Raw genomic sequence first — 24,671 nt, 5'->3', positions numbered from 1 at the left:
AAGTCACACCCCCCTCAAAACGGCAGTCTATCCCGGAAAAAAAAAATGTATACAGTGTAGACCGCTTATAAGGTAAGTCGCCGGAGGCGCGAATATCCACACTATAACCAAAGCAACAATTTTCAAGGGCGGCACATATGCAAAACATGTGCACCGAGCTGCCACGCGTATGCGACAGTCGAGGAATGCAGCTAGAACGTTTGCATTCAATTTACAGTCGAATCTCGTTAATTCGAAATAATTCACGTGGCGGCGCCTCCGACCAGCATTGCTCCGCCACCGCCAAAAATCGCATTGCGACGCGTGCGATCGCACCAATTTTTCTCGCTCCAGTCGCAGCATGTGAAACGGCCTATAGAGTAAAAGCTTAGGAGAGACCCCTCAATGTCGCGCGCGAACAAAACAAAAAAAATTTTTAAATGCGGCGGAAATTTTACCCTCTCTCAAATGGCAAGGTCGCCGATTCTGCATTGCGCCGGAACATTCGTGTACATGCCGAAGTCTCAGCCACGGTACCGTAGCCACGCATAGAAAATGGCAGTCAACCCTTCTTTCTCCTTTATGCTTCCTCTACTTTCTAGTCACATGTTGACCTTGCACACTGCGGCTACGGCGCAGAGTGAAGCAGCGGCGCTGTCCTAGGCTGGCCAACGAAACTGCCCACACCGGCAAACGCCCGCTTCCCGATAACGGCAGAAAACGAAACTTCGGGGAGCTGGCGCCAGACCGGCTGGAACGGCGACGCCTGCACGACGGCGGGCGCGCACGGTGACAGTCGAAAGTGAGGGAGTTACGAGGGAGGGTGAGGGGAGCCACCGAAGCGGCGGAGTTGGCGAGGCGAAATCCGCTTCCCTGCCGCCCTCCTCCCTCACATTCCACGGTCTCCGCGTGCGCCCTTCGCCGTGCCGTGCCGGCGCCGCCCACTCCTTGAAGTTTCGTTTACTGCCGTTATCGTGAAGCGAGCGTTGGCCGGCGTTGGCAGTCTCGTGGCCCTCGCTCGCTATGCGCGCCGTGATATTTTCCCGACTCGCACTCAATATTCTGGTTTCAGCCTGACTGGCTGTTCGTTCGCACCACGTGCCCTTCTCCTCCACTTCACGACTCTTTCTTCCTCGAGCACTTCTTGGGGCGCCCGTTTGAGGGGAGCGTTCGCTGTCTCCGCTGACTTCCGTACTCCCAGGCAGCCGCACTGTAACCGGTATTTCGTTTCCCGCAACTGCACTATAAGCGATACGTGTATACATGGAGTGCTATGGTACAATTAACAGGAGTCTGAAAAGACCGCACTATATCCGGTCCTGCACTACAAGTGGTTACGTTATAAGTGGTCTATACTGTATAAGTCACCCCGGTGTGTAAGACGGACCTGTTCATTTGGTAAATGATATAAAAAAATCACAATGACGTTTCACTTCATGTACGCAGCATATCGCGGGCTCACTGCGAAAGCATATCGCTGTGCATGCGTATCAGTACCATTCCTATATAATTGTGAGAGCACTAATATGGACACTCCAGGCGCCTTTCTGTCATCATGGTCGCCACGATGTTCCATATAAATAAAGTCTAAGGACAATAACATCGTCCCCGCGTGCCGTATGCTGTATGTGAGAGTGAAAGCATGTGATGGTGAGCCGAACTGCGCCCGAGGAAGGAAAGCAGGAAGGCAGCACAGGAGGGAGGTAGGGTGGCTTGTACTCTGGTAGCAACTGCATAGATTGCGCAGCGGCACGCACCGTATCTTGAAAGCGTTCTGCAGATGCGACAACATTGGGGGCAGTCGACTCGCAGTCGACCTGCCGCTGCTTGCGTTACTGCTTCGTCCTTCTCGCACGGCGCAAGGCAACTCAATCACGAGACAAACCCAGTACCTCCATAGCGTGCACATAACCCGTACCAACTGCCAGAGGAGGTCAACCCAGCGCGCATCCAATTGGATTTGACGGCAGTTGTACAGAAAAGAAAAAAAAAAAAAGACGGAAAATTCGGAGAAAAAAAAAACTACTTATACACCAGAAAATAAAGTATATCTAGGGCTCCATGTTTTCGGATAAATCCGAAAAAATCCGATAAACACTCGCCGGTAAAATTTTTGACAATTCGGATTTATCCGATAAACTCCGATTTTAACGGTCAATATGACCCTGCTCCGTTCTATATAGAAAGGGCATGTTCTAAGCAGTACATCGGTACATCAGCGGGTTTGGCCGATATAAACTTTACCTCACGTCAACAGCATCTCGTAGACCACACCCATAGCACATTTAACAAAGGGCTTGTCGCGCACGGAGCGAGAGACGTATGACCGCTCAACGACTTTCGCAGACCTTCATGGACCTGTCGCTGAAAAGTGGAGACAGACAGCTGAGAGGAACCTTTTCGATGCACTCCAGTACACCAGTGAATCGGTTTGGTAGTGTTCAAATTGTGAATCAAAATGTGAAGCGCGAGTTACCCCGCGCGTTCGAAACCTATGCGCCGATTTTTAAGTTAGTGTTTCTTGAAACTGACGACATGAGTCAACTCATGAGTGATTTTGCGACTAACAGAGCTAACTTATCAGTAACATTGGTGAACCCCTGTCGCTTTGGAGACTTCACACTGTCCAGTGGCCAGTGCTTTCTCACTGCACACTGAGTCTTCTAGCGCAAAAGTTGAAAGGGCATTTTCAAAGCTGATAATCATCAATCGAAAGGAGCGTGCTTCCATCAGTCACAGCAACCTCGTAAAGTATGATTACGTCTATTACAAAAAGCTTTAAGCTTTTAATACGCACAAACGTAGGTGTTTTGTATTTAAGTATTTGTCCTTGTGTGTATGTGTGTTTGAGCGTTCAAACCTTCCAGACAACAAAAATATGCTTCGTGTGTTCTGATGTTTTCGTATTCAAGTATCATTTCATCTAAGATTTTGGAGTATTGAGAATAATGCAAAAATCCACTCCGAATTTCGGAGAATTGGGGATTTACCAGAAACAAACTTCGATAAACTCCGAATTTCTGCCAGAAAATAAACTCCGAAAAACACCCCCCGAATTTCAAGAAAAATAAACTCCGAAAACACGGAGCCCTAGGTATATCATATCTGCCCTCCTTAGATGACCTAACTGACCCAGTTTACAGAATTATGATAGCTCTTTTTGGTGCAGTGTTACGAAACAGTAAGCTTAGTGCTGCAATTTTCTAACTGACTAATTTTCAGCAATAAAGACAAATCTAGGCACTAAATAAAAATTCTGCTTCCTGTAGTCAATGGAGCCTCATTTAAATTGGGTCAGTAGTTGTCTAATAACAGTACGGTTTTCTATGTTTCACACGAGTACTTCAATAAGGAAATCAGAGTTGGTCCCAAGCTAAAGCTTCTTAATGCCACTATGAGACTAGCTCAGTAATAGCAGCACGAGTACTCACCTCTATTTTGCCACTGAAGAACAGCTGACTTAAAGTCATCACCAAGCTGCTGGGACAGAGGTCTAGTAGGTGAAGAGTCTGATGCGTTGCTTGTGTCAGATAAATGAGATGAGCTGAAATAAAAATGTTTACTTCAAACATTCATCAATGACAAATCCAGTCACACAGTCAAGGCTAGATGACACAGTAGAAAAGGTAATTAACACCTTTAGAAATGCGTCGGAGGCTCTAAACTTCACGTGTGAGCGGCCAACTGACAATTGCATTTGTTTCTTGGATTTGAAGCTCACATTAATGAACATGCATGTGTGTTGGGAATACCAGCCAAGGTTGAAAAAGCAGTTGATATCGTATGACAGTGCTCACTCCAAATAAGTAAAAAGAGGAGTTGCAATGACGTGTTTAACACTTTCGTGACCGCGGGAAAATCGCTAGTTTTCGGGTAGTCTGGCTATTATTTTTTTTCCTGCCACAGGAAATGATTCATGTTGAAGTGTATGGTATCAAATTGTAGAAGAAATTATCTTTCCAACGGTATTAATTTCAAACAGCATATTTATTAAAAATACTACGAAAAAAATTATCAAAACAAAAAAATCGCATCAAGAACGAGAAAGATCGATAAAAACATCAATGCTGCTTTGCACAAAAAAAATATTTAAAAAATCGAAATATACATTTTCAAGAAAAGGGATATATGAAATCAGCCTGCAAATATAAGCTCTGTATCTACAAAAGTTCTTGAGGCACACGGGTACACACAGCACTTCGGAGCGCGATTCCAAGGTGCACTCCCGGCTGTCTTCGTGGACAAAACTCGACTCTCTGCGCGACCGCCGGTAAATGATCCCGTCCGAACGACGTTTACATCTTGCAGATAAGAACTGTGACCTTTAGAACACGCCGGAAATCCTTACGTCGAGGCGCGGCAGCGATAACACGGTCCGAGAAGAAAGCAAAACTCAACGGCGGATACCCGTTGATGTTCCAGGGCGGTTTGCCGCACTTTCTTCGTCCGTAATGAAGTCCGACGAATCGAAGTCATCTTCCGAGTCTGTGCTGCTACGATCATCCGCAAATTCGAACCCAGATGCGTCGGAAACCGTCGAAACTCGCCGTTTCCGTGGAGCGGACGCGCGCGACGTAGATGCCAAACGACGAGCGCTCGTCACCCCAACTATGCACGCGCTTTAAAAATCCCCGCGCGGTGGAAAAGAGAAACACAAAACCGAAACCGATAAAATAGTCTCTCTTTTAACCCGCTTGATGGCGCTAGCTGTCCGGAGCGCTCGGAGAGGCGCAAAAATTCAACTTGTACCATCGACAACATACTGTCGAAGGGCATAGGCGTGGTCACGAAAGTGTTAAAGGAAGCTTTAAATAAATCTTGCATTCACAAAGTAGAAAGCAGCTTTAACAACCAAGTTACAAGGCTGAGCCAAGCCGGTTTCCGGTCTTATTTAGTTTCTAGCGTCTGCGATAAGCTTCTTCAAAAGATTAAACATGTAAGAGAGGGAATTAACAAAGAAAAACCAGATGACAGGAGGGTACACGTAATCCCATACTGGCACAGGGTGTCCCACAACCTCAAGAAGGTTACGCAAAGGCACAGGGTTAATCTTGTCTTTAGTGCTCCATGTAAACTGGCTAAAATATGCCCGATGGTGACCATAGAAAAACCTGATCCATGCTCTAAGAAACATGCAGCGCAATACTCGCGTTGCACTAGAAATGTCTATGAAATCCCCCTAAGCTGCAAGCAGGTATATACAGTAAAAGCTCGATGATACGATCACGGCTAATACGAATTTCCGGATGATACGAATTTTTCTGTGGTCCCGGCCGAGCCCCATTACTTTGCAACGTGCTAGAGAACTGTTGTTACGAATCGATTTTCGGCCTGCGTCGGTTGATACGAATAAACGCCGCCCCACTGACGGTCGCGAAAGAGAACAGCGTGCAGTCACGCGCTTTCTCTCGTTATCTTTTGGTGCGGAGGCGCGGACGCGGCGCCGGACAGCGCGGACTCCGCGACTGGGCGCGAAGAGTTTGAAGCGGTGGCGCTTTTGTACTTTTAATCCTTTTCGGCGGTTGCCCATCGGACGGAGTGGCTGCTGTGCTTTGGGCCGCGTTCTTTGTGTTTGCGCCATTTTACCTAGTCGCAGCGAGCTATGTCTACCGAGATAGGATTGTCTACCGAGATAGAAGGACATAAGAGACTTTTTCTTCAAGAAATAAATGCTTTTTACGTACATGTGCCTGAGTGAGTTCACCTCTGACTCTTTAATTTAGCTACAGTCGAATCTCGTTAATTCGAACACGCTTATTTCGAACATACCGCGCACCGACAATGCTCTTAGCAGCGCGCCAAATCACGCGGCGGCGCCTCCGACCGGCATTGCTCCGACACCGCTATAGAGCAAAAGCTCAGGAGAGACCCCTCAATGCTGCGCGCGAAGGAACGGGGAAAAAAATAAAAAAGAACCCGCGGCGGAAATTTCACCCTCTCTCAAATTGCAAGGTCGCCGTTTCTGCATCGCGCCGGAACAAGCGTGTACGTGCCGACTAGAGTGTTCTAGACAACCGTATTCTAGCACACACTAGTGCCGACGTCTGAGCCACGCGGATAAAATGGCAGTGAACCCTTCTCCTCTATTTTCTAGTCACATGTTGACCTTGCACGCTGCTGCAGCAGCGCAGAGGGAAGCAGCGGCGGAGGCGCAGTCGGGCCAACGAAACTGCTCACGCCCGCAAACGCTTGCTTCCCGATAACGGCAGAAAACGAAACTTCAATGAGCGGCTAAAATAAGCTGGCGCCAGCACGGCGGCCGGCGCGCACGCAGATGTGCGCACGGAGTCGAAGGTGAGAGAGCTACGAGTGAGTTGAGAGCCACCGAAGCGGGGGAGTTGACGTGGCCAAATCCGCTTCCCTGCCGCCCTCCTCCCTCACCTTCGACGGTCTCCGCGCGCACCCGTGTGCCGGCGCCGCCCGCTCCCTGAAGCTTCGTTTTCTGCCGTTATCGGGAAGCAACCGTTAGCCGGCGTGGGCAGTTTCGTGGCCCGCGCTTGCTATGCGCTTGCACGCCGCGGTATTTCACGACTCGCACCGTTCGTGCATCGTGCTATGGTGCACGAATACTTCAAAAATACGTCCTTTTAATTCGAACAAATTTTTGGGCCCCTTCGAGTTCAAATTATCGAGATTTGACTGTAGTTTTAATTGTGTTTCGATGATACGAATTTCGGCTAATACAAATATTTTTCGTGACCCCGTGAGATTCGTATCATCGAGCTTTCACTGTAATGGGCTAACGGGGCGTTGTTACAATGAAAGGGCGCGAGAGCACAACTGGGCCGTAAATAACAATGCAGAAGGTCATTTGGCTGAACATTGTAAATGTCACAAATGCCGTCCAAACCTTTATGACACCAAGTTTCTGGCACGTTCCGGAGATAGACAAGAAAGGGAGATATTAGAAGCTTTTTTACATTGTGAGGGCCGAGGGCATGTGCATTATCCGCCCGTCGGTGGCACCTGCCGACAAAGAGATTGCCTTTTTGATGCGATAGGGAGTTCATGATGTCACAGTGGTGCAATTCATTTTTATTGCGATAGCAATTATATGGACACTCGAAAGCAGATTTCTGCCGTCGGCGTCGCCGTCGCCGTGAGGTTCCGTATGACGTCAGTGGAGATGAAATCGTCGCCGTGCGCCGAACGCTGTATGTGCGAGTGAAAGGGCGCGAGGGACGCGCACTTTCACGGGGAGTGAACGCACGGCGAAGAACAAACGCGCGTTCTGCGCCGTGCTCCCTTAAGGGCTGCAGAAGTAGGCGTCTCTTTCCTCCTTTACAATCACCATATATGTAGAACAAACGCTCCTTCTTCCGACGCGCGAAAGGCCGTGGCAAGGAGGGGAAGGGAGGCGACGTTTAGCTGCGGCACCAAGTGCCTATTTATATCAGACGCTCCGGCAACAGTCACCAACGCCGTACGCATTTTGAGCGAACGCGGGCAATACGCCGACGGCGTCGACAACAGTTCTGCGTGTTGCCGGTGCTGCTGCATGTCCAAGGTTATACACCTGATAAAGCTACTATCATTACTCCGTATAGCTCTCTACAAATTTGCTATCGCAATTGATGCTTCGCCTTTCAGGTGAAACTGCGACAACTTTTTAATGTATATAAACCTTGTTTCTTCAAATAAAATTTAGTTGGAAATTAGCGCCCGTCTGCTGTACCCTTCTTATTTTTGTCGTCTTTTTTGCACTGTGTTTTCTTCAAGTGTGTTACACCAACTCACCCACATCAAGCTTCTACTGCTTCAGAACCAACAATAGCAATTTTCGAGAGTTCGAGTATTGCAAATAGTAAAAGTGTATTTTGAATCGAATCGAATACTAACTGATTCAAATCGAATATTTGAAGTTTCGAATATTCACACATTGCCACAGAAATAAGATTAAACCTGTAGAGTTTACCTTCACAGAATGAAAATTCATTTACACTTAATGTCCTCCACCGTCATCAATCTTTGGCAGCTTTTTATCACCGTCCTTGGACCGCAACATGTTGCATTCCTTCTGGTCCACTGCATTTGATAATCTGCATTTCTCCTGCCACTGCACTATGATCCCACATGCCTAAACTAAACATTTTATCAGTTCATTTTGTGACTCATGCAAGTCTTTAGAGCACCGAAAACATGACTCTGCTGCCACTAGCCTAGCATGTAAAATACCACTTTTAATGAGCATTCGTAATTACCATATTTACTCAAATGTTGACAGATACTTTTCTTTAAAAAAATAATGTGCAAAGGTCAGGGATCGGCTGAGATTTGAGGATGCAGTTTCGCCGCAATCGCCAGGCACTGCGATCCACAAAAAGGTTGATGCCACAGGTTAATAAATGACATCGCCGATTTTACAAGGACAGACAGAAAGCGGGAATGTTTGTAACAACGAAGATCACATAGGCGAAAGCAAAGGAGGTCGCAAACGTCCCGAGACACCACTCGGAACAAGTTCAGATGCCTGTCTGCTTCGACACGTCTACTTTGCTCATTCAGGTGGTGGACGGGGTCCAGCCAGCATGGGATAAAATTCTGGCCTATCTGATAATGCGAGCATTCCAAAAGTCCAACATTTTGGCGATGTTTCATGTTCTTTTCACAGTCGAAAGCCTTTTTTCATTCCACTTGCATTCGAAGAATGCAAGCGGAATGAATGCGTGTGTTGTATTGAAAAGGGGCGTGGCTGTCACCGTCGAGAAAAAAGGGCGCCGCTCATGATTATGCCACACTAACATCAAATTTTTGTGATGAAAAGACTCCCAGTAAGTCAAGAATTAAATTATTATGTTGGCTTTGCCATCTGACAGTGCTGAGTGGTGATAAGTACCCTAAAATGATTTCAGCTGTTCAATAGTGAGCTTTCGTGTCCAAGCGGTTTTATTCCACCAAAGCGCATTTCTGAAGGGCCGCTGCATGTTCAACTGGTGGACTTGTCATTTTCAGCCAATTTTCAAGAGTTTCGGTTTTTCCTCTCTTTTGGTCACAGAAAACGGGTGCGCGTTACAATCAAGTAAATACGGTATTGTGAAATAAAAACACGTATAGAGCTGCATTCAAATTTTGCATTAGGGAGAATCGTAATCGTCAGTGAATTTTTTCCTCTCTTAATTTTGCAATTTTTGTTAACTTAACTACACAAAGGCCTAAATGAAAATTTCACTAGCATCAGTCACTAGACATTAACTTTTTCTTTTAAACACAACTATTTCATTCAAGTATTCTCTATAGTTGTCTAATGAGCCATTCTACATTTCCCATTCTCTAAGTGCGAAATCAAAGTTCAGCCTCAATAAAAGCACACCACAAATGACGTCGTGCCTCTCATCACAATAAATAAAGAACTGTGCACACTCACCTTTGAATCGATGTCTCTGACCCTGTGCTGTTGATAGATGTGTTGAGATCCTGCTGCTCATCAGGAGACTGAAAAACATACAGAATAATTTGTTAGCAAGCCAAAGGGGATAGGTAGGGGAAAACCCACACCAACATGACCATATTTTTGCAGCCAGCCAGAAAGGTTGAAATAATGTAACACTTTTTGTCTGTCAAATTTCGCAATAAATGCCAAACTTTGTTGCAGGAGACTGGGATACCATTCAAAAGACACAGGCTATAGACTGCAGCACTAGCATCATGAGCTGTTGTGTTAATCTGGAAGGTCTACCACACTGCCTACCTGTGGCTACACCACGGAGTAAGATGGACAGGAGCATCGACTCCTCTGCCGCGCAATGCATTCGCTTGGTACAAATCGTCAAATGCAGACACTGGGCGTTTGGTTCACTTCTTTGCTCTCGCCCTATGCACCACTTTCTAGCATTGGCACATGCTTTCTTCACTCCTTATGAGCCCGGCCGACTACACTCATTGCATAGCACCATGTGCGGAGATGCATGAAAACCATTCCATAGGTTGTTTCCGCATGCGCTATAGTTGTGGTAATGTACTAGAACATGGATAGTGTCTGGAAGAGCTGCACTATCAACGCAGTGAAAGTGAAGCCAAAAGAGAGTAAAACGCCGTGTGGGGTGCTGCGATCGGTAGTACACACACCGCCGTGGTGCAGAGGCAGAATGCCCACTTCCCACGCAAAAGACTGAGGTTCGAATCTTAGCAAGAGGTAAAGTTTTTAACTTTTTTCAACACTTTATTGACCCTTTTCGCGGAGCAGTTTGTTCTGGAGAAACCAGATGGCGCTTATGGCGGCGCACCGCACGTGGCCTCAACAATAGCGCACGAATACGAAACCATTACCACTTCTACCTTGCTCTGTGAGATCAGCTGTCGGAAATGCAACTGAGTTTTCGCTAAGGCACTGTGCTCCAGTCATGCTGGATTGAATCATGTGGATTGAAGACGTGTGTGCAGTAGTTCGCTGCAAAAACAGTGACTGACATATTAAGAAATTAAACTAATCTGTGTGCCAAGTATGCGGACTGCTGCTGCAACTGTTCGTACGTGTTACTGGCACTTCGATGATGTACGGCTTTCCTCGAGGATGCAAAAATTTGCTCATCCGCCAGCGTTGTATCGCTAACATTCAAAGAACGGGCTTCAGCTCAAGGACATCGATAAGAGTGAGTACCGCTCGTTAAACAATGACAAAGGGAGTAGCGCCACTTCCCGTCACAGTAAGTTTCGCGCACAGTATCTACACACATCTACCCCAACTGGCACGGAAACTTACTGGGCCACTCCCACAGCCCACACTATCGCTAACATCTCAAGAATAAGTGAATGGGCGCACACTTGAATATATGTGCACTATATACACACAATAAATGACGGACTACACCGATAGCGCACGAATGGTCGAAGCTGAATGTTTCGCGACGGTCAACAGGTAAGCGAGTTACTAGTGATAATACACCTTTGCTATAAGGTATTACATGCACAAAACAGCTACGTCTCAAGCCTCATGCACAGAAAGAACAAAGCTATCGGAATTGAGCACACTCGTGAGTGATTAGGCAGAAAATAATCAGATAGTGATCGCACCGAGGAACCTTACTGAGTCAGAAACGTGACAAGCCGCTGCTTCAACATATTTGCTAAATAAAGAACGAAGAGCAACACACACTAATCCTGATTCAATTCATGAGCGGAAAGTTTGCATAACTTGGAATACACATTTAGCCCCGCTTTTAGAACAAGCACCATATATGCTGCACGCACCGTCTGGACATAGCTTAATCAGCTCCGAAAGCACTTTTGCATGTTATCTGAAGTTGTGGCCAAGATTCGTATCGATCACCCAGTCAACATATACGCTATCTCCCGAAACAGAAGTTTGCTAAGCTGCACTGGCATCATACACATCCACTGTAAACACAGAGGCCACGGAGGCAGTTGAGGCAAGCAATGGCAGCGCCCACGGGATCACCACGAAAAGGGTCAATACGTTTTATGTTTTTATTCTTTAGACGGGTCCTTAAAGGGACCCTGAAACGATTTTGACGATTGTGTGCAAACGTACTGAGTCGTTCGAGTAGGTCCTTGTGATCATTAATTGACGCATCTAAGCGCTCCACGTAAAGCGTGTAATTTATTACAAGGTTTTAAAAATGTACATCGCTACCGATTGCAGCACGCAAAGCGGCCGATTTTTTTGCCCAGATGACGTGTTTTGCCCAGAATACGTCACTGGGCCAGCTATCCGATTCGCTGCAGAGGGCGGCTGAATACAGCTGAATTTCCAGCCTGTTTTCCACTCGCTTATCTTCTTCGTCCCCGCCTGACTGTCTCCTTATATGTTCAAGTTCTGGTCTCTCAGGTTAGAACGCTTAGTACCTTTCATTCCTGCATCTGTGGCAGCACTTTCAACAGCAACTTCATATGCAGCTTCACATCGCACTTATTCATGCGATGAATGCACACCAAGAGAGAAGTCTCGCATCTCTGATGGTATGCACGAAGCATGCAGTCCAGTAAATATTTTGAAAAATTAAAGTATTATGTCAATAAAAATGGGTTTTTATTTTTTTATTTATTTATTTATAGATACTGAAGCCCAAAAGGGCTATTTCAGGAATGAGTGAATACAATATGTGGCAAATACAAAGCACAATACAAAAGAAGCATACGTGAGAACATGGTTAAAGGGAGTAAGTACTCAATAGCATCTCCAAATTATGTGGTAAGCAAGGGATGGAACCAGGCAGATCATTCCAGAGTTCAATAGTCCTGGGAAAAGAACTGTATTTAAAAGTGTTGGTGCGAGCAAAAAAGACCAGCAAGTTTAACCGATTGCTGTTTCTCGTGATTAGGGGCTTTGCATGGGTCAGATATGTGTTAGGGGAAGCATAATGTGGACAGTAAAATAGAGAATGTAGAAGTTTCAGAGAATGAATGTGATGTCGGTGGGAAAGAGGGGTTAAACCAAGCATATGCAGAGGTTGTTCAAGAAAGCTACTCTTCATGGCTAATTATTCAATTACACCTACCTCTCCACGTACATCTATTTCATATGCACTTCGTTTATGCATATTACCATGTCCCCAATTTTGTTTACAATAATTAGCAAGAATGAAAGCACAGGCACCATACCACTTCTTTGACAGTATTCGAACCTGCGCCATATTGTGCATTCCCTTTGCGTCAATGGCTTCAGAAAGCATAGCTAGTGAAGCGAGCTGGGTCGGTGTCAGCGGTGTTTCGTATGCATGCCAGTCTCGAAGGCCACGCTTTGGTTGAGATAGTTTTGTTGATCCCCATGTGGTGGCGCAGCAAAAATGCTCGCTCTCTGTCAAAAACCTGTACAGTGGAATCTCGTTGATACCATTCTGTATATTACGTTTTACGGGATATGTCTTTTTTTTTTCTTTCATTTCCCAATAATATGACCTGGTTGAATAATACAGTAAAACCTCGATAGTTTGAAGGCTGCCGGACCATGAAAATTTTTCGAATTAAGCGGATTTTCGAATTAACCGAAATGAAAAAAAGAAAACAAGTAAGAACCTGCCGCAAAAAAATCACCTTTATTTTCCATGTCCGGGAAAGATTACTTGTAGTAACCACTGATACGGGATTGCTTGGCACGGTAGTTCGCTGCCCCAAGTGCCATGTTCTCCAGCTGGCTCACAACACGTGGCATATAAAAATCACCACTGCTGCACTCAAAAAGTTGCGGACGATGTTCACAGAATCGATGACAGTCACTAAAGCTGGCGCTTGACACCAACAATTCGGACTTGCTGGATATTCTGGACTTCAAAAATGCACCCTCAGGATTCCAATTGAGCTAATGCATTTTCGCAACCGATTTTTCGGACAAATTGAGTAAAAATTTCCAGACTAAATCACTCGTTCCGAGCCACGCTACCAGATCTTGGAGGCCACCATCTTGGATTTTACACTGGCTTGGCTTCCAGTGGCCCGCTCTATAGCCTCTAAGATTGGCATGCACGTGCCATTTTCCAGTCTCGGAGGCCATGCCCTCTCTTCTTTGGCTGACAAAACGCTCCCGAGGATGGCACTTCTTTTTCTTTTTGCGGTCAGCACTATTGTCATAATCATTTATTGTGGGATCTGTTTTTTTTTTTTTTTTCTAAAGTTTCGGTTGCTATTTTGAATGTGGTGTGTACACTGAGCAGGTATCTCAGAGACGCATGTCTCAGTGATCAGCACCATCTCCCTGGGCCTTCGCGAGAGCCATGGATGCGAAGCTTGTTTCTTCGACCTCCATGGCGAACTCCATTGGCGGAGATCACCAACGCGGCGACGCTCGTGTCGACTGTACACGGAGACGCCGTCACTCTTGCGCAAACCCAAGCAAGTCTGATCCCCTCCAATCATAGTATAAGGCAGGGCATTATTAGAGATTTTTGATTTGAGATTAGATAAATTAGATTTTGTTTGGCTGAACAAGTTTTTTGGAGTATTTTTCGGTCCCCGCAAGCTCCGAAAAATCGGTCAGCGACTGTATGGAGCGTCCTAACCTAAGACGTTGCTGCCAGTCAGAAACTAGAATTATCCGGATAGAGCCGAACGGGCTATTCAAATTATCCAGTAGAATTTGCACTGAAAATGATCGGATTGCTCAATTTCTCCAAATTAACCAAAATTTAGAATTAGCTGAGTTCGAATTATTGAAGTTTTACTGTACGTTGGATAATATGATTTTTGGATGATACGCATTACCGTATTTACTCGATTCTAATGTGCCCTCGATTGTAACGCGCACCCGTTTTCAGTGACAAAAAAAAATCCTTTACAGTACCGCACACCTCATGCTTTCATACAGAAATACAACTTTCTCTCATATGGAAAAACAAAGATTTGCTCCCGATGCACTAAATTTGCGATGAATAAAAAAGTCGCAGTTTCGCCTAAAAGGCATAGCATCAATTGCGATAGCAAATTAGAAGGCCGCTATACAAAGTAAGGATAGCAGTTTTATCGGCCGTATAACCCTGCAAACATTCGCTTACTAAATTAACAAGCACGGTGTCACACGCGAACAAGCAAATATGAACACATCTCGCTCGCTGACCGCGGAAACTCGCTCGCAAAACGCTGGAGTGACGAAGCGCGGCGAGCAAATTGACCTTCGTGCTAGCATGCCTCTCTTCAATACGACCTATAAGCGGCGAAAACACAGCGCACGGCGGACTTTCTCCGTTGCAGATTGCTCTCAAGATAGGGCCAACGCGATCGTATCGCCAAGGGGATCGTCGCATAATACGCCCTGCTTCGGTCCACTGACACCCTTCCACATTGCTTTGCTGGCGAAAATCCTCTCTTAGTGTTTGTGCCAGTCCCGCAAGCAAGCTTCGGATTTTCCGAACGCCCGTGCTGCGGCCTGATTTCCGGCCGTTTCCGCACACATGATCACTTTCCTTTTAAATGCGGCATCATGATGATGAACTTGGCACTTCATGCCGATAGAGCATATGCAGAAAACGGGAAGACAGACGGTAGACTAATGCCTGCCGTCTAGACTAATGCCTACTAAAAAAAAATGTTTTTTTTTTCGTTTGGCAACATCAACTGGAAAAGGAGAGTGCCGGCTTGGCGGGCTAGGCCAGCTGCAGCAAGCGGCGGGATCAGGTTTGAATGAAAGGAGGGGGAAAGGTCACGCCCTCGGCGGCAAGATCGCCGGGTCCAGGGATGCAGGCCCGCCTCACGCACGCTCGCACACACGGTGTGCTCGCTCTCGCCTCGCAGTCGCCTTGAATTCGAGTGCGCCAACGCACCGCCGCCGCTTTGCATTCCGTCGCAGCGGGAAAGGTGGTTCCGGTTGCTGCTCGCGCAAAAATGACAAAATTTGGGGCGAAATCTCTAGGTTGTCAGCGGGAAAAATTCGTTATTTCGAGGGGGTCTCCCTCACTGCCACTTCGTTACGTAGAGGTCTCAAATACATGTGCTTCTATGGAGTAACGACGAGGAATAGAAAAACTTCGTCATATCCAGGAATTCGTTATATGGAGGTTTGTTATAAGCAGGTTTAACTGTAGATAATAATTGAATATATCCACGGCTGAAATATCTCGGATCAATTGTACAACTGTGCAAAGCTGAGAATATCACACAAATGCAATGGGACTCACAGCTAGGTCAGTGCTTGTTTGTTTCTTGAGAGCCGACACAGAAGGGGGCTGTCGGTTCGCAAGGCTGCCCTTGGCAGCCAGCTCAGCCTTAGCTTTGGCAGCAGTCGAATCCAGAAGCTCAGTATGAGGCACCGCTCGATCAAAAGCATCGCCCGCGCCACGCCGCTCCACTGTTGATCTCCGCTGATCACCAGAAACTTCATCAGGACTCAATTCGCACCTTAGGCAATCATCACTGTCCAGTTCTGCATAGGCACAATCAATTACAATATCAATACAAGTCTAAATGTTTGCACAACACAAAAATATTTTGCATCAAATACAAGTGACCTTAGCAATTTTAAAGGGACTTAGAGAAAAATGATTTCTTCTGTAGCAGTTAACTAGTCGTCTACAATATCAAAAACACCACTTTTACTATGATAAGACGCTTGGTAAGCCAGAAAAAGTGCAATAACAAAAGACAAGTGGCAATGCCTCCTTGAAGTTCCCACGCTAGCTCGCTGTGACGTCAAGTATTTTGACAGCGTCTCCTAAGGCCTAGTTAATTCTTTAGCAATAAAGATAGACTACAATGTGTTTTAAAGGAGCAAAAGATTGAACATGGCGAGTTTCAGGACGCTTTGTTGAGCCAACGTGGCCGAAATATGAAAAAATACTTTGAAATCACTGACGTCACAGTGACGTACCGGCGTTGGGGATTCGGCGTGAAATTTACAAACTGAAACTTCGAGCCTCATTTCCTCTGCTAATAATCAACGTATTATTTGAAAATTAACAACAAAGTTTTCAAAAAATGCCTTATCCATCTAAACTGCAATACACTAAGTATTGCTTTTGTGCTCCCTTTAATACAGTCGAGCACAGTTATAACAATATTCAAGTGCCACGAAAAGTCCATTGTTATAACCGATAATTGTTACAACGGGGCTGCATGAAAAAAAATCAAAATAGGGCAATGGCAAAGCTGTTGTGCAAAAACTGTAACAGTGGGGAGGCCAGTGCCCCTCCCCACCACCTTCCTTCATCCGGCTGCCGATTGAGTTGAAGAGCGGAATGTATGTGCTACACATATTATGTTTATTATTCTCAGTTTGGTTATAGGGGTATTCTTTCTTTTGTGCTGTGCTGCCATCCGTGTCTCAGTCCACCTCGTAAACACCCGCCGCCCCAAGATCTGCGACACCTTGCTTGCTTTACGCAAAGCTTGCGGACATCCTTATCTTGCGAAGGTCCCTCGCGAAAACGAAGCCCCGGAGGGACTGAATCATCTGCAGCACCTCCTGCGAGGTTAAGGCAGCCTGTCGTACCGCATCATCGCTGCCTGCTGCATCGTCACTGTCGCCGTCGCTATCCGATGCAAGCACGTTCGCAACGATCGTCTCATCGGTTAGAAGCACTTCGTTTACAAATATATAGTAGTGCGCGTTCTTTTCATCGGCAACATCATGCATTGCTGATCATCAGCGGGCGGGTCAGCCATCTTACGTTTCAGCGGCGAGTCAAACGAGGCCGCGAAGCAGCCGACAACGCGTGGCCCAGAACGACTTCGACGCAACCAACAAAGATGAGCACGAGCAACTTAATCCGTCAACAGAAATGCGCAGCAAGGGCAGCACCCAGCGCTACCTGCTATCAGCGCAGTTGGCACAGTCCATTCGTGTTTCGGAGGGTGGCGCAGGTAGAGCTATGAACGCAGCCCATTCGTATTCGGAGGGGTGGAAGGGTGACGGGACAGAGGCACACGAGGCTGGCGATGCGGAGGAGGCTCAAAAACAGCGCGCGGCGACATGCAGCGGCTCGAATTTCTTTTTCTTTTCAAGGATTTCGCATTCCATTCTCTTTCGGCACGGACACCCAGTAGCCAGACTTCATTATAACCGATAATGCGGCATGGGGGCATTGCAGTAAGCGGGTTATTTCACCATAGAAAGCATGCAAAGTTGACCGGTGCAGCAGCTTCTCATTATTATAACGGATATATTGTTAAAACCGGCATCGTCATAAGTGGGTTCGACTGTATTGTAAATTCTGGGAAAGATTAAGCATAGTAAATAATCATCATTTACTGCTAACATCAAAACACTGCAGGACTGCACTCAAGTCATTGACCATTCAGCACAAGGCAACCATATGGGCTGGTACTTGGGAATGAAATGGATGATTTATCAGCTTCTCTCTTGTACGGAAAAAACAAAGCCATAACACATTCAAGTTAAAAGAACTTTATAATTCCTCCTGCAAGAAATTGTCTGATGCCTGACAACAAGCATGTTACATTGTAATTCATCTGGCCAAGCTTATCTTTCGTGTCAGCGAGCAAAATGACATCTTGAGACAAGACACTTTTCTTGACTGTATGCTATCCCATTATGCTTAAAATATGACTGGCAGAAGAAGTAATCATTCTACTTACTTGTTAAATCTAGGCATTCACCATTTAAGTGCTCAAGTATACCTTAAAACTTTACAGCCATCCAATACTTGAATACACACTGCACGAGTGGCAAAAATCTGGCAGAACAGTGAAATGTGCGTTGATAAGCACGTGCGTTTAAACCCAAGTCGCAACGTCGCCAGCGAGGCCGTTCCATTCACTGCGATAACTGTCATGTCCCAAGATGCTGTCAGCGCTTGTGAAACAATATTAAAGAATTTGGTGGCTGTACAAGCATCTCAAAAACAGGAAGATTGAAAAGCCACCTACCCGAAAGAGGAACTGCAGGAGGTGGTGGCCTTCGCTTTTTCATTTGAGGTGTAAGAAGTTTCATTGTATTGTCATAGGGTAACTGCACAGGAACACCAGCTGCTTTCTGCGTCTCCGTCAGGCAGTTCTCAAGCAGGATGACCTGCATATTGAAAAAGTTGAAATGGATCAGGCCCCATATCAATATCCTAAACATTCTAACCAACTTTGCGACCACACAATATTTTTCAAGTTTATAAGAGATTAAAATTAGGCATGAATTTCGCAGTATGGCCAACAAGAGTGACCTGCATGGCACCTAAATGCAAAGGCATTATTTGCAATTGTGGTGATAATCACTATCACACTATCAAGCAGTTTGGCTATGGTTTACTGGTGAACCAACTGGCCAAGAACAGTGTGTTTTCTTTTGCCATGGGTTCCTATTGCACGTTTTCTTTGTGAAACACAAGATGAAAATCCCACAAAGGTGACAATGGTTTTCCAGCTTCCCCACAATTATTAGATGTTTTATGAATATTTCATCATAACTACACATAAAAAGAAGTGTGCTTAACCCTTCATTGTACTGCCACTCCCAAGATAACTCATTGACCCATCCTTGCACAACCCTGCTTCTCCCAAGCATACTTGTTGCCTTTACCAAAAGAACTCGTGGGGAAAAAAAACGAAAAAAAAAAAAAAAATGCACCCATTGTACAATCTATGGAGAGGCAATCTAAACACAAAAATCTTGTAATTTAAATTTCTGACAGGTGAAGCACATGTCTCGGTGGTCTGTCGCTCTTCATCGCTCCAAACGTTGAGCGACGAATGAATTTATGAACCCTTGATGAATTCTGAATTCAGAGAAAGCAGCAACAATAAATCAGCTTCTATGTTGCATGAAATGTCTGCAACACAAAAAATAAAATAGAAAAAAAAAATGATAGTGGCAGAGGATCGGCTGCGCAGCCTTGGCGAGCCAGTATGGCAGGTCTGTCCACAATTTGACAAAGGACAGAAAGCTGAGCAGACTGGTAGGAATTTGATGGTGTGGAAATGCACGTGCAAAACACAGACACAAGCAGGACAAGAAGGACAAGAAGGACAACACGAACAGCAACTATCGACTGAAAGGTCACCCAGAGGTTTGTGTCGTCCTTCTCCCTCTTTTTGTGTCCGTGCTTTTGCATGCCTGCATTTCCATACCTTGAAATGAACTGCTTATGAATTCTGAATTGGGTGACAGAAGCGAAGAAGAACCAGCTTTTATGTAACGTAAAATGCCAGCAAACCAACGTGAGAAAATCCAGCAGGGGCTCAGAAGCATTCATAAAAATCTTAAAGGGACTTAAATGTTTTTTATAGTACATACTGCTATTAGAAAAAACACAAACCACAACCCAATAGATTGATTCTTCCAGCTTTTATTGACAGCTCTTAATTTAATTTTATCATAATTTTATTGACAGCTTTTACCCTGGTAACATCTCGCACAGGTCCCTGCTGCCATCTCGATGTGCGAAGGACGAGTCGCAAAGGCCCTGAAAGGAGCCCGACTGCTTTTTGAATTTACGGCTTTCCTGCAGCACATAGCACTGCCATGTTCGCCAACGATTATCATTGTAGTATTCAGTACCTGATATGTGCATTTACCTAAAAAGTGTTCAAATGTCAGAGGTGATATGGGGCACTTTAAATCTTCGTTCACATCAGGCATTGCACTAATGGGCCAGAATAATGTAAGGATTCCTTTTGCTCAATTCCGCTTTCTTATGCACAGACAGTTGGCCAATCCTGCCGGTAATGTGGGCAGGACACTGCTCGGGCCACTGACGAAGGGTGAAAAGGGATAGCGTTGGAATAGAATCGTTACATTAATCCAGCCCAAAATTGTTAAAGAGAGAGAGATAGGGAAGGAAAGGATGGGGGTTTGCAAGCAGAGAGAAGTATGTGTACTCGGTCTTTGAGGGCCTTGACAAGGGCATTGTACTCGTGATCCTTCTCGTGCAGCTGATGCAGATGGTACTCCTCACGCTGGCGAGCCTCATGGGCACGCTGTTGCAGATCACGCAGCAAGCGCTTGGCACGAGCATATTTGGCCTCGAGAGCGACCAAACGCTCACGCAACTCATGGGCTGCTTGGCGCTGCTGAGCAGCTTCCAGGCGCAGTGCCTGGCCCGCTGCTTCGGCCTCCTGTAGCCGTCCCTGGGCCCCCTCCAGCAGACGGCCCAGATCTCGCCGCTCGCCTTCGGCCAATGACAGTCGCTCACGTACCGACCGTGCCTCTGCCTCAGCCACTGCCAGACGGTATCTGCCCATGTCAAACATAGTCTTGCATTAAATCATTATTTAGAATCTCGGAAAATATGCACACCCCCAAAACAGTGTGCACAAAAACTTAAAACTATCGCAGCGTTTCCAAACCTTCTGCCCTTGGGGAAACCTCATCAGCCTTCATATCCTTAAATGTGCACCTCCATCTAGCATACTTATGCATGGTCCCCTCAATGAATGTTGCAATGAATCAATCAAACAGTTACATAAGTTAGTATATTGTATGGAAATAAATAAAAAAACAATGCACACGTTATAGAATCATTCAGGCATGAAATCAATGCGTAGTTCAATTTTTAGCACTACTAAGAGTCAGTCCAAAGTTGCTGGCTATACAGTGGAACCTGTATTTATTGAAGCTGTGCTTGCTGCTGGAAACAAACATATAGAAATTTTGTTAAATCAAGGTCCATGTTTTCACAGTGAAAATAATTGGGCATGTTCATGAAGGAGTCCTGTTGACTAGGTACAGTCGACTTCCATTAATTCGCCCGAGACGGGACCGACGAAGGTAATCGAATTGACCAGTGAATCAAATTAATCAAGATGCAGAAAAAGAAAAAAAGAATGCGATGACACACCGCTGATTCATTTGGGAGTACTTGCTCGATTCTAACACACACCCCAATCAAACGCGTGGCCACTTTTAATGTGTCAAAAGTAGAAAACTAATGTAGAAATGACATTAGAGCTCCTAAACAAAGTAGAAATCTTCAAAAAAATTTTTATTCTGGGGTTTTACATGCTAATATCACAATCTGATTATGAGGCATGCCATAGTAGGGGGCTCCAGGTTAATTTTGACCCCTTGAGGTTCTTTTAATGCGCAGCCAATGGTGGCACACCCAATGGCGGTGGTTTAACGCGCACGCACCCATTGAAATGTGGCAGCCATGGCCAGGATATGATCCCGCGACCTTGTGCTTAGCAGCACAATGTCAAAGCTACTACGCAACCACGGTGGGTAAAGTAGAAATCTAACGTGCGCCCAATTTTTTATCTAGAAAAATGGGTAAGGGTCTAATATAGGTTGCACAATAGCGGCCACTTTCCTTAAATCAGATTCACAGCAGGATTTTTTTCTTTTGAAGTCAGCTTTGCTGCAACACATCCATGCTATGTGGTAAAGCATGCGAATGCTACAAGGGCGGTTTAAGTTTCATATGCGATTTATGGGGATGTGCGACTCTAGCACGTCCCCTGATGTTTTCTCAGCATGGCTCCCGTCTTCTGTAATCCGGCTTCGCCGCGTGACTCTACGGCGGCGAAGTTGCAGCATATTGCGAGAGAAGGCGCAAGTGTTGCGCTGCTAACGCCACCTAACGGCAGGGTTACTTGGGCGCCAAAGGAAAGAGGCGCTTCTCTCTGGGAAGTGGGGTCGGTGAGCGATGCAGACATTCCGCGCATGTACCGATCCACGCTTCGCGAGACCCTCTCGTGAGGCTAGGAGCAGGGCACCAGTATGGGCAAACACGGATTGTTTGAACGCGCCACCGTTCGCGTGACCGTATACACGAATGATTAGGCGTTGGTGTCTAGCATGCGGGCGAACATATTCGCTCGCTATCCGGTCGCGGTGAGTCCGACTTGCTTGATTTGTCGTGCGCCCATGTGCATGTTCTATGCATAGTAATTCGGCTAGCGTGCATTAGTGTATGAAAGGTGCAATAAATGCCCTTTTGATTGTTTGCACTACTGTGTTGTCGTTCCTTTGTCCCAAGAGCACGTGCGAGACCCCACAGATTTCAACCACGCAGGCAATTTCAGGCCTTCAAAAATAGGGAGGGGGGGCACGTTACAATTGGGTAAATACTGTAATCAGACATTGTGAGCTCTGGTTATTGCTTGAAAATCTTCCTTGGGCAGGTTGAAAACAGACGTTTTTGACGAGAGATAATGTGTGTTCAACACATTCACTGTCTCCTAAGCTCTGCCGAGACAGATGCTGCCACTAAAAGGGTCAGTGCTATAGGGGGGTCACTATGGGGTTCAGGCATGTGCGTGCTGATTAGCCAGGTGTTAATTATCCAGCGAACGCCAATTTTAGGATCAAAATAACGAAAGTTTGGGCCCATAGAAATGCATGGGTGCCAGCAAGGCCCTTTGGCCGGGATCGAAATAAACGAAAAATCAAATTAACCGGAGTCGAATTAACGGATGTCTACTGTATCATGTTCTTAATAAACAAAGATTTTGCAAGAAATTCTGGCATTCATGGCATAGCAGAATGTTAACACTAAATTTGTACAGCCACATGAGCTAGACATGAATACAGTCAAAACCTCGTTTAGGTACGCACTAAACGATGTACGAATTAACCGCCAACCGCTATTTACCGGCCGGAAAAGAACTACGTCACGATGCTCTCAAACACACGCACTCAGACGGGCTTCATTTGCAGGTAGGAAGCAAAAAATCTGTAATCTTCACTTGCCGTGGTGGCGGCCTTCCCTTGACGATGGCATTTTCGAACTCGATAAGGCCGCGAGCCAGTTTGTCCACAAGGCCCGCTTACTAACTAAATTAACAAGCACGGTGTAACGCACGCAAAGGTAAACATGAACATGTCTTGCTCGATGACCGTGGAAATTTGCTCTCAAAACGCTGGAATGCTCAGGAGGCACGGCAGCAGCAGCGAGCGTGCCGTCTCTCGCTTCAACGCGAACTAGACGTCGAAAGCACAGCACATACGTAGCTACCGGCACTAGTTGCACTTTGCAGATCGCTTTGAAGATGAGGGCCGCGCAGGCGCGCACTTTTTCCATGTCGCAGATCGCTTTCAAGATACGGCAGCCGTACGCCAAAGTAAACTACTCCCTTTCTCGCCTGCCCCACCGTGCCTTGCGCGCGCTTCTGCCTTGCCTTTCTCCCTCGCGCACACGAGATTGAGTCCGGGTGCCGCATCTTGAGAATCGAACGTCTGCGCACATGAGATTTTGCCGATTTTGTGCCTGTGCGTGCTGAACAAGAACGAAAAATAGTACGCACTAACCGCCTGGTGGGCAATGAGCGACTACGGCTTAAGAGGTCAGCCAATAACATGGGGTTCAATGGGGGCTGGGTGGGGGAATATTTGCGACTACGTTTAAACCGCAACTACACATTAAGCGGGTACGTATTTACGAGGTTTGACTGCAATCGCAGCAGCACCACTGCAGCAAGGATGCGAAGCCTCCAACGTTTATTGGTCAGTGTTATCTTTACCCAGAAGACATTGCTCCCTACTGAGAAACCAATAATAAATGCCTAAGCATGGAGCATTCTTTTTCGTACACCACGCTGCACTGTGCACATCAGCATGCAGCATGTGCCAACATGACAGCTAGAAACAAATTTGCACACAACATTGCTACATATTCACACACTGGTTTGAACAAGGCTTCACTGATCAAATGTCAAGAAAATGCGTTTAATATTTGCATGGGCGCTAATGTGACATGTGGGCACTGGCAAAGATGCACATGACTGTTGCTAGCCTGCTGTATAAGTGCAGCCTATTCATGGTGTTTACAATGTGTGCGTGCTTGTTGTGGCTGCCCTCCTGAGCTGCAGTTAGAAAAAGCTAGTTTAATTAAGTTGAGTCATTAAAATATGTACAGGGCAGTCCATATATGATAGGGAGCATTCCAACACCACTAAATCAACAACTACTGTTAGGGTAAGTTGAATCATCCCTTGCTAATACAGTAGACTTCTGTTAATTCGACTCCTAAGGTGGATTCAATTTTTTGGTTATATTGATATTGACTGAAGGTCTCAGCCAGCATGCATACATTTCTAAGAGCCAAAACTTTCGTTATGTTGATTCTGAAATTGGCCCTAGCCGGATACTTCGATCTTGACTCGTCATCATGCCCACGCCTGAACCAAATAGTAATCCAAATGATTACTCCCCTGGCTGCAGCATCTGTCTTGCTGGTGCTAGGGGACAGTAAAGGCATCGAAGATACATCATATCCGTTGCCAAAAACTGAATTTTGGCCTGCTTTCAGCAGATTCCAAAGAAGAAATGACAACTCAGAATGAACGATTCTCGTATTTACCCAATTTTAATGTATGACTTCTAAAAAAAAAATTGGTTTAAAAATTACTACCTGCGCATT

General features: G+C 45.9%; 1 protein-coding gene across 5 annotated transcripts in view; it reads right to left on the bottom strand.

Moving 5' to 3' along the window:
- LOC119462195 (uncharacterized) overlaps positions 1-24,671 on the bottom strand; it is a 125,907-nt gene that overhangs the window by 33,853 nt on the left and 67,383 nt on the right. For all 5 annotated transcript variants that reach the window (XM_049667476.1, XM_037723544.2, XM_037723558.2 and 2 more), the window contains 5 exons: positions 20,191-20,545; positions 18,250-18,391; positions 15,543-15,787; positions 9,344-9,411; positions 3,411-3,523 (listed from right to left, as the gene is read on the bottom strand). In XM_049667476.1, coding sequence (XP_049523433.1) covers positions 3,411-3,523; positions 9,344-9,411; positions 15,543-15,787; positions 18,250-18,391; positions 20,191-20,545 — 923 coding nt within the window. The remainder of the gene's footprint in view (positions 1-3,410; positions 3,524-9,343; positions 9,412-15,542; positions 15,788-18,249; positions 18,392-20,190; positions 20,546-24,671) is intronic.

This window comes from Dermacentor silvarum, chromosome 1, assembly GCF_013339745.2.
Source record: "Dermacentor silvarum isolate Dsil-2018 chromosome 1, BIME_Dsil_1.4, whole genome shotgun sequence".
NCBI classification, from domain to species: domain Eukaryota; kingdom Metazoa; phylum Arthropoda; class Arachnida; order Ixodida; family Ixodidae; genus Dermacentor; species Dermacentor silvarum.
This window is presented reverse-complemented; position numbering and strand designations above follow the sequence as displayed.